This window comes from Falco punctatus, assembly GCF_963210335.1.
Source record: "Falco punctatus genome assembly, chromosome: Z".
NCBI classification, from domain to species: Eukaryota; Metazoa; Chordata; class Aves; order Falconiformes; family Falconidae; genus Falco; species Falco punctatus.
Window position 1 is genome coordinate 35,302,271 of NC_137586.1, and position 14,778 is coordinate 35,317,048.

The 14,778-nt window shown below is 38.1% G+C and overlaps 1 protein-coding gene across 2 annotated transcripts in view; it reads left to right on the forward strand.

The window, feature by feature from the left end:
• Nucleotides 1-14,778, forward strand: part of CCDC171 (coiled-coil domain containing 171) — a 153,873-nt gene that overhangs the window by 13,460 nt on the left and 125,635 nt on the right. For both annotated transcript variants that reach the window (XM_080371857.1, XM_080371858.1), the window contains exons 4-6: nucleotides 18-192; nucleotides 2,815-2,996; nucleotides 7,951-8,097. In XM_080371857.1, the coding sequence (XP_080227983.1) occupies nucleotides 18-192; nucleotides 2,815-2,996; nucleotides 7,951-8,097 (504 nt within the window). The remainder of the gene's footprint in view (nucleotides 1-17; nucleotides 193-2,814; nucleotides 2,997-7,950; nucleotides 8,098-14,778) is intronic.

A 14,778-nucleotide genomic window follows, 5' to 3' on the forward strand; every position in this document is an offset into this window, starting at 1 on the left:
ACAAATTTATTTTCTAGCTATCCAACTATGAAAGCCGGATAGTCAAATTACGGTTGGAAATTGAGAAAGGAGAGGCTGTTCGACAAAGTCTGGAGTATGAACTGGCAATTGCCAGAAAAGATGCTCGTCTGAAAACATATGCTGCAGAAGAGGAATTGAGTGATGCAAAAAACAGACTTGTGGAACTGCAAGGTAAGTTTCAAAAAAGCAAACATGGAACGAAGGCTAAGTCAGTTCCAAGTCAGAAAGACAAGTGAGAAGCAGTGACTTAATTAAATTTTCTACTTACTGCTGTTTTTCTAGGATCTCTTTCTGTTACCTGTCTGCTTTTGTAAACTTGCAAGAGTTTACAAAACTCTTGCAGTCTCATGTGTGAATTAAAACTAACTGGCTAAACTTGTCAACTCTTTTTCCTCTTGCCCCATAACTTCTGTTGTTCCCTCTTTCACTGCTGTCCTTGTGCAGAATCGTAATCCTGTTTATCACAATATCCAGCAGTTCTTCCTTTTCCATTTCAGGGAAAAAGAAAAAGTCTATTCCTATTCATTTGTTTGCACTATTTCCATAACTTTTTTCAAGAAGTTCTCATCATACTTCTTCTTTCTTTCATCTTTTCAAAGGTCTCAAGCTTTTCATTTTTTTTGTGTCTAGTTTCTTTTCTTACCATCCTTATTTCTCTTTTTATAGTTAATGGAACATGTTTGTTGTGACAGTAATATGTGGAAGTGAGGGTTTTTACCTAGACATTTTTTTCCCCTACTGGTTTTCTATTCAGTCCTTTCTATTTATCCTTCCAAGAATAGAAAGAGATGTGGAAACTTGCAAGTACTTAAAATACCAGGTGTTTTTAAGATGGTTGGAAAGCTGAACTTCTCACTCCTTTGGAGAACATACACACAGGAAAAATAGCTTATGGATTGCAGGCTGGAAGAAGGCATTTATGTTCCATTTGGAAATTCCCCTGTGATTGCAAGCGGAAGACTTTAGCTGCTTGTTTCTCACTTACAGGAAAGCTGTGCTTCTTTCTGTGCATGCTCACTTTACTGCTGGTTTGCTTGCCAATTTAGTAGTGTGTGTGTGTGTTTTTTAATTTAGAAAACTCATTGGCTACTGTATTGGGCATTGCTGGCAGGTGTGGGTGGTGGATGTGGGTCTGCAGGGCCACCTGTGCAGGAGGAAAGCATTCTGGGTCTGCCCAAAGCTGGTCCTGGCCAGTTCCACAACAGGCAAACCCACCCACCACCTTGCTCCAAACTGCTGACCGGAGAATGCATGGCACCTCTGCCACAATGTGATTCAGAAAGGGTGGTAAATGCTGAGAGGAAGAGAGAAAGAGAAAAAAAGAAACAGCGGGAGAAACGGGAACAGAGCAGCAGTCTGAGCAGGGGCTGGGGCCAAAGTAGTAGCTGCCCATGCAGGCACCAAGAGGCAGGACTCAAAAGGGACTGCTGCTGATGGAGGAAACCACAGTGCAGCAATCCCAGTCCACTGTGCTGCCTGTTACCTCTCTGAAGGGACTGGGCGTTATAAATTAATGTGTGGTGAGGAGGTTGGAGAGCAAAAAGTGGGTAGGAGAGGTTTTGCAGAGGCAAGGAGTATTTTCTTGTGTGTTTGTTAATTTCTTTGAATACCAGAATCTGTAATTAGAAGTCTTAACAGACAGTAAACTACATTGGTTGAAATTCCTCAAACTGTTGTTTTTTCTGTGAGAGTTGTCAAGAAGTCAAATCATCATGGTGTTGCTCCTCAATTCTTTTGCAGTTTATAACTTGCTGCATGTTTGCCCTGGTCAATCAGAGCTTTCCTCACCTCATTTGGTGCTTTGATGTGACCCCGACCTAAGCTGCTTGGACAGAATGCCTCATTTGTGGCTTGTCCTCATCAGTATTTCCTCCAAATTGTTTTTCTGCTGTTCTCAGTGAGGCTTGACTTTTTGCTGTCATACAGTCCTTTCTCATCATTGTGTTCATTGATTGTCCTAATATGCCTCTTCTGTTTGTTTCATCCTTCTTTGACTGGGAAGACATTTCAGAAAACTGGAGTGAATTTGAAATATAAATCTGTTAGAAAGTGGTGATCCCTTAAATGCGAGTTAGAGTTGTAGTTGGTAAAATGAAAAGCTGATACAAAGTACTTTCATCTGAAAGCCAGTTTCTAAAACAAAGCAAAGTTCCTAGTCATAGTGCTTAAATAGCCGTAGATGATGAAGGTTTCTGTGGCATTTAAGCATTTGTGGATGAGTTCCTCTACAATGTTCTTCTATCTCAGGGCATTTGTTGGGCTCAAGATTTAAATCTGGTGAGCAGCAATAAATTTCCTTGGAACAGCTAAGCCTTTGCTTGCTAGCCCAAGCTGTCTGAGGTTTTGCTGTACTCTCTTTCATGGGGCACATGCCTGTCTTTAGTTTTGAGCTCAGTTTAAGTGATAGTAACTGATACAGGCCAATATCTATATCAAATAGACATTTGGAAATAAGCTGACCAAATACAGAAATCTGAAATTAAATCCTCCATGCTATAGAGACCTTACTTGAAAGAGTTACCTCAAGTTTTTATTCTTTTCCAACGGAAGAAGAGTTTTAACGTGCAAAAATCTCTAAAGTATTCAGATGTCCTTCTGTGAAAGATGTTATAAGAACACAAGATTTGATTGTTTCTTTGTAGTGAAGGTTGTGCGCTCTGGAAGTGTTGATGTTCAAGTGTTTCACAGGATATCACAATACACAGAAGAACTGATGATAGTTATACATTTTTTTTTTCTGAATATGCTTTGCAGTGCTACTTGTCTGTCTTTCTCTTTTTCTGTAAACAATAGCATTGAATGAAAAACTTCAGCAGAAAGTGGCAGAAACTGAGAAAACATTTCACATTGCTCAGCAGAAGTGGAAAGAACAACAGCAAAGACTTGCAAGAGAGAAGGATGATATCCACAGAACTTGCAAGAATGAATATAAATTGCTTGTTAAGGAAAGAACCAAGCTAGAAGGTGTTTTGCAGGTATGATGTGTTAATAATTGGAAAGTTTCCTGAGATGATGGCTGGAACATTTTTGGTACAGAGTGTGTGGTGGGTTGGAGTTTTCCTGATTTAGGGAAAATATCCCCCAAGTAGCTAAATACTGCAGAATATTTCTGAAGAATATAGCTTTATAAAGTCAAACTTACTGTGTCAGAGTCTTTCTTGCTTTGGTGGAATGTGTTGTGGCTGATTTTCATGGTAAACACCTAAACTCGAGCTACCAGTGCACGCACAGTGGTAGTGAGGCCCATTTGCTCTTGTGCAGATCTAAGTCAGTAAAATCAAGGACACCCAACACCTAGCTTCCAACTCTGTTTCCCTCTTACCACCTCAGTCTGACATCTAATAGCCTGTTAACATGAAAATAATTTCTATAATATGGAGACTACGTCCTGTGAAACCCATATAGTTATGATGGGATTTCTGGCTGTGTATTGTACATTATTTGTTCCATGCCACGTATGAAAAATGCCTGTTATTGGAAATTCTGCCATTTGGTTAGAAAAAAAATCATCTAATACTAAGAGATGGTCTTATAATCTGTTTTAGACTGTTTTATTCTTCAGATAATGAATTTCAGTGTATTTCATGAAAAAATTAATTATCAAAGTTGAGTTGCACTGGTATGCACAAATCCCTTAGGTGTTAAATGCGTAAAACATAATAGAAATGCAGACTTTTTTTACACTTTTTAAATACAGTCAAACTATTAAAAACTGAATTATATTTCAAAGAAATCTTGTAGTAGTGTTGTGTGGTAGTGCTGAGTTTTTTCAGTACAAAAAGTACCCAACTTTTACCTGCTCTCCAGGGACGCAAACAATTATATCAACTTTCATCTTTTTAATTGACAATTTAATTATCTTAAATCTTAGCAATGTATGATACCATATGAGGAAAACTGAGCATTTACTCAGCTATAGTTATCCTTTATATTTTTCAAGAAGTGTAATATAGAGGCTCTGTTAAGCCTGGTAGCCATTTATGCATATGCATGACATGCAGAGAACAGATTGGTACTAAGAGAATCACTTTATTTAGTGAAACTTTTTCTTTTCCTACATTCATATTTTTTTCTTTTCTAGCTACTTTTAAGATGTGGCAGACTTACCTCAGTTGGTCTGGGCACTAGTCAAGCAGTAGAAAATTAGCCCTGCTTTGTTCCCATGCTGTCAGCTCCTAGTCTGGGACTCCACCAAACGGTCTTCCCAAACGACACAAAACAATCCTTACCTGGCAGCTTGATAGCAAAGTTCTGACAGCAAACCTGCCTGTTGCTCTACATTTGGTGCTGTTGGTCAGATTCTATATGCCACCTGTAGGTCTTAAAAAACTAAGGCAGAGAGAATCCCTTAATTAGGTGTCTTCTCAAAGTATGTGTGCTGACCCTTCAGCTGTTTGTTTGAAGGCAGGATCTGGAAAGAGAGGTAGAATAACAAGACCTGAAGTAGAAATCAGGTACCATATGGATATGTGGTGTTTCTGTGCATGGGCTGCAAAAGGAGTTGTACTCTGTTGCTGGTTTAATGATCAGAAGCCGTGATGGTGGAGAAAGATCACACTGAACTGGATTTTCTCTGAATGAAGGACAGAGAGTAATTTTGTGGATATGTAGAGCAGTGCTTTAAAGAACAGTTAAGAGAACCATAAAGGAATATTTTTTAAAAAAAAAAAAAAAGAGAAGAGAAAGCCGAGGAAGGAGAAGGCTTTGGAGATAAGTGAGTTGATTGACAGGTGACACCCTAAAGGTCCTTCTCAAACCAACAGAAACATGATTCAGTTTCCATTCAAAGTTGGTGCTTGAAAAAGTAGGGTTAGGTATAGGCTATGAGGAATCCTATTTTTAGGTACAGTTTTCTTTTTTTGAGTTACCAGGTAAAGCAGGCTAAGGGTGGAGCTTTGGCTCTGAGTTCTGGCTAATAGTAGGCTAAGTTACGTCGAGGAGGCTTTGGAATGGAGCTGTCTTAGGTTCTGTACAGTGTTTGGTAGAAGCTACGTTCAGTGAGTTTAATACTGTATAAAAAGAGCAATGTTGGAGAGATACACTCTCTGAAGTGATGTTGGCCTCGGAACCAAAGGAGCAGTGGATTGCTTGGGACATTATGGAACACTATGGGACATCTGGCAATGGATGTATATCCAGAAGTAAAGGTCATCTGCAGAGGCAGGTGTTTGGTTGGTAAATGTAGTAAAGTTAGAAAACTGATCACTTCTAAGGTAAACGTGATTCACTGCTAGGTGTGCACTCCTCATCTGGTTTCAATAGTAAAAACTTTATATTTTCCCAGTTTGCTTTTGTAGGTGTTCCCCTGCCCATAGCCATAGTTACAGGTTTTAGGGATAGTTATAAAATTCTAGCAAATGAAAAATAGGACATACATGTTAAATATGGACTTTTCCAGCAAATAAAAACCTCCCATAAAAAATGTTAAATATGGACTTGCCTGCCTTAGTTGTTGCTTGAAAGTTTAATTGATTTAAGCTTGGCAGATAAATATGAGAAAGATCTGGGTTTATAAATTATGGCTTTAGATATGTTCCAGTCTTGTGTTGTGTATTTACAGGCCTGTTTTAAATAGTTTTATAGGTATTCTGAGTTACAAAATAAAAGCTAGATAAGGTGAATTGAATTTTGGTCTTAATAAGTACATAGAAACAAGATTTTAAGCATGTGTGCAAATCCTGCTTGAAACAGTTGCACTTCAGGAACTGTAATTCTGAACCTGGGTATGAAAATGCTGAGGTATGCATGGAAATGAAGTCAGCTTAACCTATTGAAACGGGTCTGTAAGATATGGAGGAAAAGTAATCTCGGCTTTCTAACAGGTTTGTAGAGTGCTTTCTGTGGGGTGTGCTTAGCATACATACCATCAGCTTCATAATAAAAGACGTTGGAGTTCCATAGTAGGTGCAATAGCATCACCTTGTGGTTAGTCAGAATATAATATTCACAGAAGCACTCAATTTTTCCTTAGATCACTTGAGAAATCATCTTGCTTACATAAGTGTTTTTTTTAAAAATCAGACATGTTTTTCATAATCATATATATGTAGTAATTGTGTATATGACATGCAGGTATACATGTACATATATATAATTTTTTTTACGTGTCTGAAAAGTTCAGACACTTTAAGATTCTGAAATTCCACAGCTATGTTGACTTGCATAACAAGTTTGATGCATTCATGTCAATTTTAGCCTGATTAACTACATTTCCATTATAAAATGCTTTTAAGTATTTTCCAGCAAGCTATGCATTACTTATTTAATGTGTGCTTTTCCCAGCTCACTTCTGTTAATATCTGGAGGATACAGGTGAAAAGATAAAAACTCTGTATCTTTATAGTGTGGAGAGAGTCAGAGTAGTTTCATATTTCTATAAAAATGGTTAAACATTCTTTTTTTTTAGCTTGCTGATTGTAAAAAGCCTCCACATTGGCTTGATGTTACAGGCAAAGTTAGAGGATTAGCTTAAATTTAGTCCATATCCAGGTATTCTGGTTTTGCAATACTTTAATTTACTGAGGCTCCCATTTTTTTTCTGTGCATGAGTTTCACATGCATACTTCTTGTCTTTTCAGAGGATGCCAAAAAATAGTGCCTGCACATGAAAGAAGAGAGAAAATAAATAATTTTTTTGTTAGTAATCGGTAACACTTAGCACTGTAAAAAGGCACGATTCCCTGTCATGGTTCCCTTGTTGTCATGTTTGAGTCGCCAAAATGTTCTGTCTTCAGTCTGGAAAACAAGTCGTGGAAGTTCCTCCAAACTTTGAAAAAGATGCGTACTTCTTTAATCTTCATGTATTAACAGGGTTCTGTCAGACTTCAATCTTCCAAGCAATCATTCTGTATGAATAATTAGTTTTCTCCTTCTCCTCCCCTGTTCTGCAGATGCCTTATGATTAGTAATTTCTAGGATCAAGATTATGTGATGTAAGAGGAATAGAAGAATTTCCAGACCAACTGGTTTATTTTCACAAAATTTCTTCTTTTGCCATGGTATTGAGTAGAAGTAAATGAACAAGAGAACTTGCGTGTTTTGCACAGAAAGTAATTTTAACAAATTGGGTCTCCAAAGGTACCCCAACTAAATCACTGGATTTGTGTCTTGTTTCTGATGCTAGTTATGGAAAAGCTTATTCCTGTCCACTAGACCAAAGCTATTCCTTTTGAGACTTCTCGGATCTCCAGCTTAAGCATGCACTAGGCTACTGGGGGGTCATTATTTGGCTACTTTCCTCTGAGTCTGGTGTGTTGTGAATGTGGATTTTGTAGCAGTGACTCCACAACGCTGCTGAGTCCCGTAGTGTTAGTAATTATCCTAGCCTGTAGCTTGGTTCAGCTTCTGAATGCAGAAATAGTGGGAAACAACTTGGTTATTCTACTGAGAACTTCCTAGTTCATGTAGATGGTTTTTTGAAGTAATTCAGCTTATAGACAGAAGAAAGTCTTTTTCAGAGTAGCAGAAATGAAGATTATTTAATCTATGGGAGTGACTACTTCTAAAAATTTCTGATCTGATTTCAAGTTCTGACAATTAAGACCAGAACAAAATAGAACTTCTGTCCCTGTGTATCATTAAATCATACTTAACTGTTTTCCTCTTCCATCATTGCTATTCTGCTGAAGGAGAGAAGAGATTGGAAGAGCAGTCTTGTACTCTTTAGAGAGTAAGTTTTCCTGTGATTAGTTGGCTCTGATTTTAGTATCACAGGTCATGCTTATAGTGATTTTTGAATGAACACATTTTACCTGCTGGTGAATGAAGAGCATGTCTGCTGTTGGGTAAATGGTTCTCTTGACATGCTGATGTGTTAGATTTTAATAACCCAATCTAATGCAGTTTCCATTCACAAAGTATTTATTTTTTGAACTCTTTACTGTAATACTTTATCTTAGTAAAAGTATCTCTATGCTTTGTTTTTTCTAGGAGCAGAATAATACACTGCAAAATTTACGTGAGAAAATGAAAGAGGTGGAGGTGGAACACAATGTCTGTACTGAGTTGCTGAGATGCCAGGCCAATGAGCTTGAATACAGTGTTGAACGAGAGGAGCGACTTAAAAAAGAGCTTAAAGTAAGGCTTTTTGACTGTTGCTGTTAGTCTCAACAAGCACTGACACTAAGCAATTTAATTTTTGAGGGGTGGAATCACCCAGTTATGCTATGAATTCTAAGTACTCGATTAACAAAATGTTGAACTTATGTTTTGTGGAAAAGCCTGAACAGGCAAGTGCCACTTACACTGTATACCTGACTTGAGACTGGTGTTTGAGTAGCAGATAGGAAAAGGTTTATGTAAGCGTGCAAACAAGGCTAACTTTAGGAAATTGCATCTTTTCCCTAACCTCTTCATTTGTCTATCTTGCTATCTGTTTGCATTAAGAACAGATTTTGAGAACTAGTGAACTTGTGATGGAGAATCTACTGGATCTGAGAGAGTCACCAGATGGTGTGCTACGTAGAGAGAATAGCATACTGGAAGATCACACTGGTGTTAACGGCAACCTCTTTCTAGCTAGACTTAAACGCTGCAGATAGTTTTAGTTTGCCTGTCTGTTGAGTGACGCCTGTTGCTGAGAGAAGTCTGGAATTAAGACTAATAACTTGTAAATGTATTCCTTTCACTAAACTGCTATTTCTGTCTTTGTTTGTCCACTGGTAGGCTCTGTAGGAACTATGTTATCTGTATGTACAGTCTGGACTAAGACTTCCTTGGTAGAACATTTGTCAGTGCAGAAAGGCATAGGGACCAGATGATTCTTTATCCTGATTTAAGTTTTTTACCAGAGGCATCTTTAAGTATTTTCTGCAACAAATTTTAAAGAAATGGCACTTGCAGGATGTTGGGAGCCCTTAAAGAAATAAGTGAGATACAGTTTTCAGCTGTGTTAGTTCTGTTATCCCTTAAAGGCAAAAAAAGTATTTAAAGCATTGTTTGCTATGTGGGTAGAGCCCTCCATTAAAGGTGAAGTACAAAAGAAAATTCCTACAGGGAAGATCAAAGCTCATCAGCTAAAACCACTGACTTATTGACCAACAAGGTAGACTTTTGTGCCTTCAGAGAGATCTACAGGAAATCTATTGTGATGTATTTTGAGCTGCACATATTGGCCTAGGCAGAACTACCTTTAGCTGGAAAATGCTGTTTTACTGTGAAGTTCCAATACTCCTGTTAAAAAAAAAGATTTTTGCTTCCAAGGACATGAACAAGGGCTTTTTTGTGACTTCATGGCTTTTAATATATTAACATAGGAATCATGAGCTGAAAGCAGGAGGAGCAAGGCAGCGAATTGTTTTATCTTTCTAAGTATTTTGATTTGGTGTACTCACAATCCCTTGAAAATGCTATGTCCTGGAGATGGTTTTATCAGGGAATGCTATCTGTTAACCACAGTTAGCTAAGATACTGTAATTTTTATTAAATTGTGACAAAACCTCTTGTATTCAAAACTTCATACAAATTAGCACAAGTCCCTATGAATTAAAAAAAAAAAAAAGTCCAAGTTAGACTGTAGTGCATACGCTTTGGTCCGTTTCCATCTCATTCTACTATCCTAAAGGTAAATTGCATGTGTGTAAGTGTCTGAAAGGGCCTACAGTAATAACTTACCCTTTCGATACTTTAAATCAGAGACGTGAACTAATGGGGAACTCTGAAAATACCTTTATTCTTTAAGAAGCGAAAGCATTAGATCCTTTTAAGTTTTCAATATGGGTTACTCTAGATTTCATATTGGATAGTGGACTCAAACTCCAGAAGAGTCTGTGACAACAGCATCATCTGCATCTTACAAGGTACCAGTACTCTGCATTGCTGTTTGTAGTGCAAAATTTGTTCTCCCTTTTCTGTGGTCATGAAAGGCTGCAAGTTCAAAATTCAGGTTAATAAAATCTGTTTTAAGTTGCTCTCTCATCCATGTCCCCTCCCCACCTGTTGTATACTGAGAAACACTTTCATATTAACAGAGTTTGAATCCTAACTGCAACCTTTTTTTGATTTTTTAAATGTGTCATTCCTCTTCTTCTCTTACCTTCTGGAACTCAGTCAAGCAAAGGTATCTGTCCTTCATGCGGAAACAGAGTGGAAAGACCTCAGCCAAAGGGACCAAATAAACTGCTCTGTAGCTCAGTTACTGGAATTTTGTGCTTGGAGGCTGAGAGGGAAGGAAATGGGGGACTGTTCAAGACAGACTTTTTGCATAAAGGAGGGGGGAGATAATCACAATCTTCCCTTCTAATTGCGTTTGAAGGAAAGGACTATGCCCTTTATAAAAGGGCATGTTGCATTCCCAAGTAAGAAGTGCCTCTGTGAAGCCTGGAGATTGTGGGATTTAAACACATGGATGTCAGTAGAATTTCCTTCTCTCTGCCTTAACTGCTCACTAGCATGCTAGCTTCTGTGGATCATGTTCTTAGTTGCCAGATTCTTCCCATACATTCTGGAAGAGGCCTTAAAGAAGGGCACTAAAGCCTGAGCAGTAGGTTTCACTGTGTGCTAACATGCCAAGGTCTCCTTGTGTTTCTGCCCATTTGGTATTACTCTCACATAGTTCTGTGGTGTTCTAGCTGTCAATTTAAAAAACTCCTTAACGTATGGGAATAAGTATTACCCATGTTAGAGGTACGGATAAATTTCTGATGACTAGTCCTGTACTTCCAGCTGTGGTTAAATACAGTTTGTATTTTTGCCTATGATGTCAGTATTTGAGATGGATTTCCATTCAGATACAGAAGCCTTAAAGCAATACACCCCAGAAAGTATAGTCTAAATTTTTTCATGGAGTAGCCCTGTATTTGTTCATGGAATTTGTAGCTTCAAGATTGAAAGTTGTTTTTTGTGGGAGGATGGACATAGGAGCCATATCTTATTTCAGTTTCCACATGGAGTACTTTGTGTTAATGGGCATTTGGTTAGAAAATTAGTACTTAAATTCTTGATGGGAGCGAACTTAAGGGTGATTTCTGTGAAGCGTGGTGTAATTCTAAGTTAAAGGCAATCTTATAATCTTTATATTATTCACTAGGTATGTGTCCTGTTTTCGGCAGGGATAGTTATTCTTCTTGGTGGCTAGTTCAGTGCTGTGTTTTGGGTTTGGTGTGGGAACAGTGTAATCAGGGATGTTTTGATTTCTCAGGCCTTGCCGGTGGGAGGGCTGGAGGGGTGTAAGAAGTTGTGAGGGAACACAGCCAGGGCAGCTGACCTGAACTGGTCAAAGGGGTATTCTATACCATGGGATGTCATGCTCAGTATATAAACTAGGGGGGAGGTGGGGGCTGGCCAGGCATTCATTAGCAGGTGGTGAGTGGTTTTGTTGTGCATCACTTGTTTTCTTTCCTCCCTTCTGTTTGGATTTCATTTTTCTCCCCTTCTCTCTTCTTTTCAATATAACTGTTACTGCTATCATTACTGCTGTTCTTTTGTTTTTATTTTATTTCAGTTACAAATTTTTTCTTATCTCAACCCTCGAGTTTTACATTTCTTCCTGATTCTCCTCCCCACCTCTCCGGGGAGGAGGGTGCGAGTGTGCAGCTGCATGGTACTTAATTGCTGGCTGAGGTTAAACTGTCACAATATGCAGTTAAGGATGAACTTTTTTTGGAGTTCACAAGGCTGTTCCTGTACTACCCTCTGCTGGACATAAGGGAGAAATCCATGGGAAAATAATTGCTTAAGTAATGAAAGGAGGTGTTAAATTGAGAATCTTTTTGTACAATGGCACTTATATTTATGAAAAAATTATCTGATAGACTATATTATAAAGAAAGCAAGGCGAAAAAAGTCTGCCCCCTCTTTTTTTTTAATATTCGCATGGTTTTATGCTTCAATCATTATTCTGAACATGGTCTAAAAGAGGACATTTCTAGTTTTTGGAATTAAAAATGAAGAGAAAGAATAATAGCAAGTTCCTGTGGACTCTTCACTTGAAAGACAGCTGAACCTGCTAGCTTTTCAGTTTGCAGTGATACCAGTGTGGTATATTACTGCATGGACATGGAGTCCTTCTGAAGTGGAACACTTACTATACCAGAAAAATTTAAATTGGGAACCTTATTATTATGTATCTTTAGCGTTCAATTCAGTAGTCAAACAAATTCCTGATGTGTATATATTGAACTCAACAAGATGCTACTATTTCTGATAATCAGTTTCCTGGAACCAGTGTATTTTATTTTAGCCTTTAGCTTCACTGCTCTGGAAGGATGATTTCTTGGGAAATATAAAGCAATTTTTATATAAAATAGTGTTTCTTCTGATGTGTCTAGCTGCCAAAAAGCTGCGTGGGAAAACTGTTTGACAAACAGTGAAAGAAATGCTAATGTGGATTTTACCACAAGAAACGGAATTGTTGGTTCATAAATTTTAAACTCTCTCTTAATAGTGATTTTGTATTTTCTTTTTATGCATTTGAGGCTGCCAACTCTTAGTAAGCTGGAGCTCAAGGTCTTTTGAATTTTTTAAGCCTTTTCATGGGGCCTGAAAAACATCCCGTAACTTGGTCCATTTTATTTCTGAGACTGGAGTAAGTTGCCATATTTCTGAGACTTTGAGTTACCATTTAAAGACCATTCACTTAGCTTTCACTTTGCCCTTCCTGCTTCCCCACCCATAAGCATATTGACCTTTTCACGTCCTGCTAAATGTGTTATCTTCTACTGTTTGGTGATGCTGCTGTGATGGAGAGATGGCGGCAAAGACTTGAGAAATGGTCCATTTCTGTATTTGCAGAAGGTGCATGTGTGTGCTTTAAGGCTGTGGGTGTGTTACATTTCTTACTGTATTCGAGTCGATCAAACGCAAAATTTAGGTCCCAGCTAAAAATAAAACCAAACTCCTAAACCTACAGAACTGCTTTTTTCCCCCCTGCTTGTTATTAATTTTACCATAAATTGTAGCATAAGCTAAGTTACAGTTCTCATAAGAAAGACTTGAGAAAGCTCCAAGCAGTGCAAGAGAGGCCACATTCCTAAGCCAATTAACAGTGCTGCTGGTTAAACTACTTTTTGTCTTTTATGACTACACACTCTTGATGGCTTATCCCTACTTAATCCACTGCTTTCTAGTGTCTGCACAATGCACAACTGGCATCTAGGAATTCTAGCTACTGTGACTGTCTTGTATGTCCTCTAAGTGCTGCGGTTTTTGTAATGGTATCTGTGGTGGCTCCAAAGTTCAGGTTTCTCCAGTGACAAGCTTATTGACGCAATGGACTTTCTTTCTGAGAGGAAATTCCTCTTTATCAACTCCTATGCATTTTATTCAAGTCCAGTTTGAAGGCTGTTCACTCTTGCCTCACAATGAGACTGAAGTTCTTTGAATACTGTCTCATGTAGCCCTTATCAGGAGTTAGTAACAAGTCACATGTTAATCTTGTGTATGTGCATGTATAAAGTAACAGTGTCAGTTCATGTACTGTTAAGGGGTTTACCAGCTACTAAGCATGAGAACCAAAAGGGTCATCTTTTTCCTCTCAAGGTACTGTAGAAAGTGAAAGCAGTTCAGATGAGTTCACTAGCAGGAAGGAGCTCAGTTGCAGTTTGGAATGGACTTTATCCAAAGGCAACCAAATTATGTCAATTTAGCAGTCCTAGTTGTTTTTATTCTTTTTTTTTTTTTTTTTTTTTTTAAATGTAAAGCCAAGCATATGGCTTATCTTACAGCCCCCATGCCAGTGAAGTTGTTTATGTGGTATTGTGCAGGTCAAATATGGCCCCTCTGTCAATGACAGATGTTGCTCTAGACTTCATATACAGGAAATATTTATAGTGAAGGTTGACCACACTCCGTCAGACTGAAAGAACATTTACTTAAGTGGTTAAGGATTGTTTGTAGTTAAGTAGTTAAGTAACTTTATAGTTATTGAAAGGTTGTTTATTATCCGGACAGGAGATGGCTCCACCTTACCACAATCAAGAGGCATCAACTTTTCTAACGCTAGGTGGAAGTGGTCAGCACATCTTCTAAAGATATGTTTAGACCTGGCCTCCTGATTTGACTTATGAATCATAGGGAATTGCTTTTAAGTAGGAAGAAGTAAGATCTTAATCTGAATATTGAAGCACACAGAATGAGTGGATGATGGTCCAGGTATGAGGTATGTCCTCTTCACTCTTGAAACTTTTAATTTAGCTGAGCATTTCACATAGGGGTTGGACCTCAGCCATGGGGAAGTATAAGTATCTTGACAACTTGTTAGTAAAATAAAACAGAAAAATTGTTCATATTGTGGGCTAAATAGAAGCAGAGAAGAAAAAAAATACTTCTATTACTGTATCCAAACTTAGTAACTGTTGTAAATGTACTTCTATCTTTTCTCCTGTTGTTTTCTGTGTTGCTTCTCTGGTAAAGGGTATCTTGATGTAAATTCAAATGTCAAATGATTACATTTTCATGGCTGTGGCATTGCACAAATGTAGGATACTGGATTACTCTTTCAGTATTCATTCAGTATGGAGTACCCCAATATTCACAAATACTGCAGTACTTAGAGCAGGTGTGAGTGACTCAGAAAAGTGGAAGCCACAAAGGCCAGTTTGAAAAATGGTACTGCAAACTGTTAGCATCCAGAAAATGTCTCCTAGAAACCATATTAGTATTGACCTGCAACAGCACATTGGAAAAAGTGACTGAATGTTGAGAGATTAAACATACAGCATGGTCGTGCACGAGTTCTAAGGCTGGCACTGAAGTTTTCTTAGTCACTTTTATTTTCTCCTAAGTCACAATTCTGTCTGTGCCATAACGGGAACAGATCCC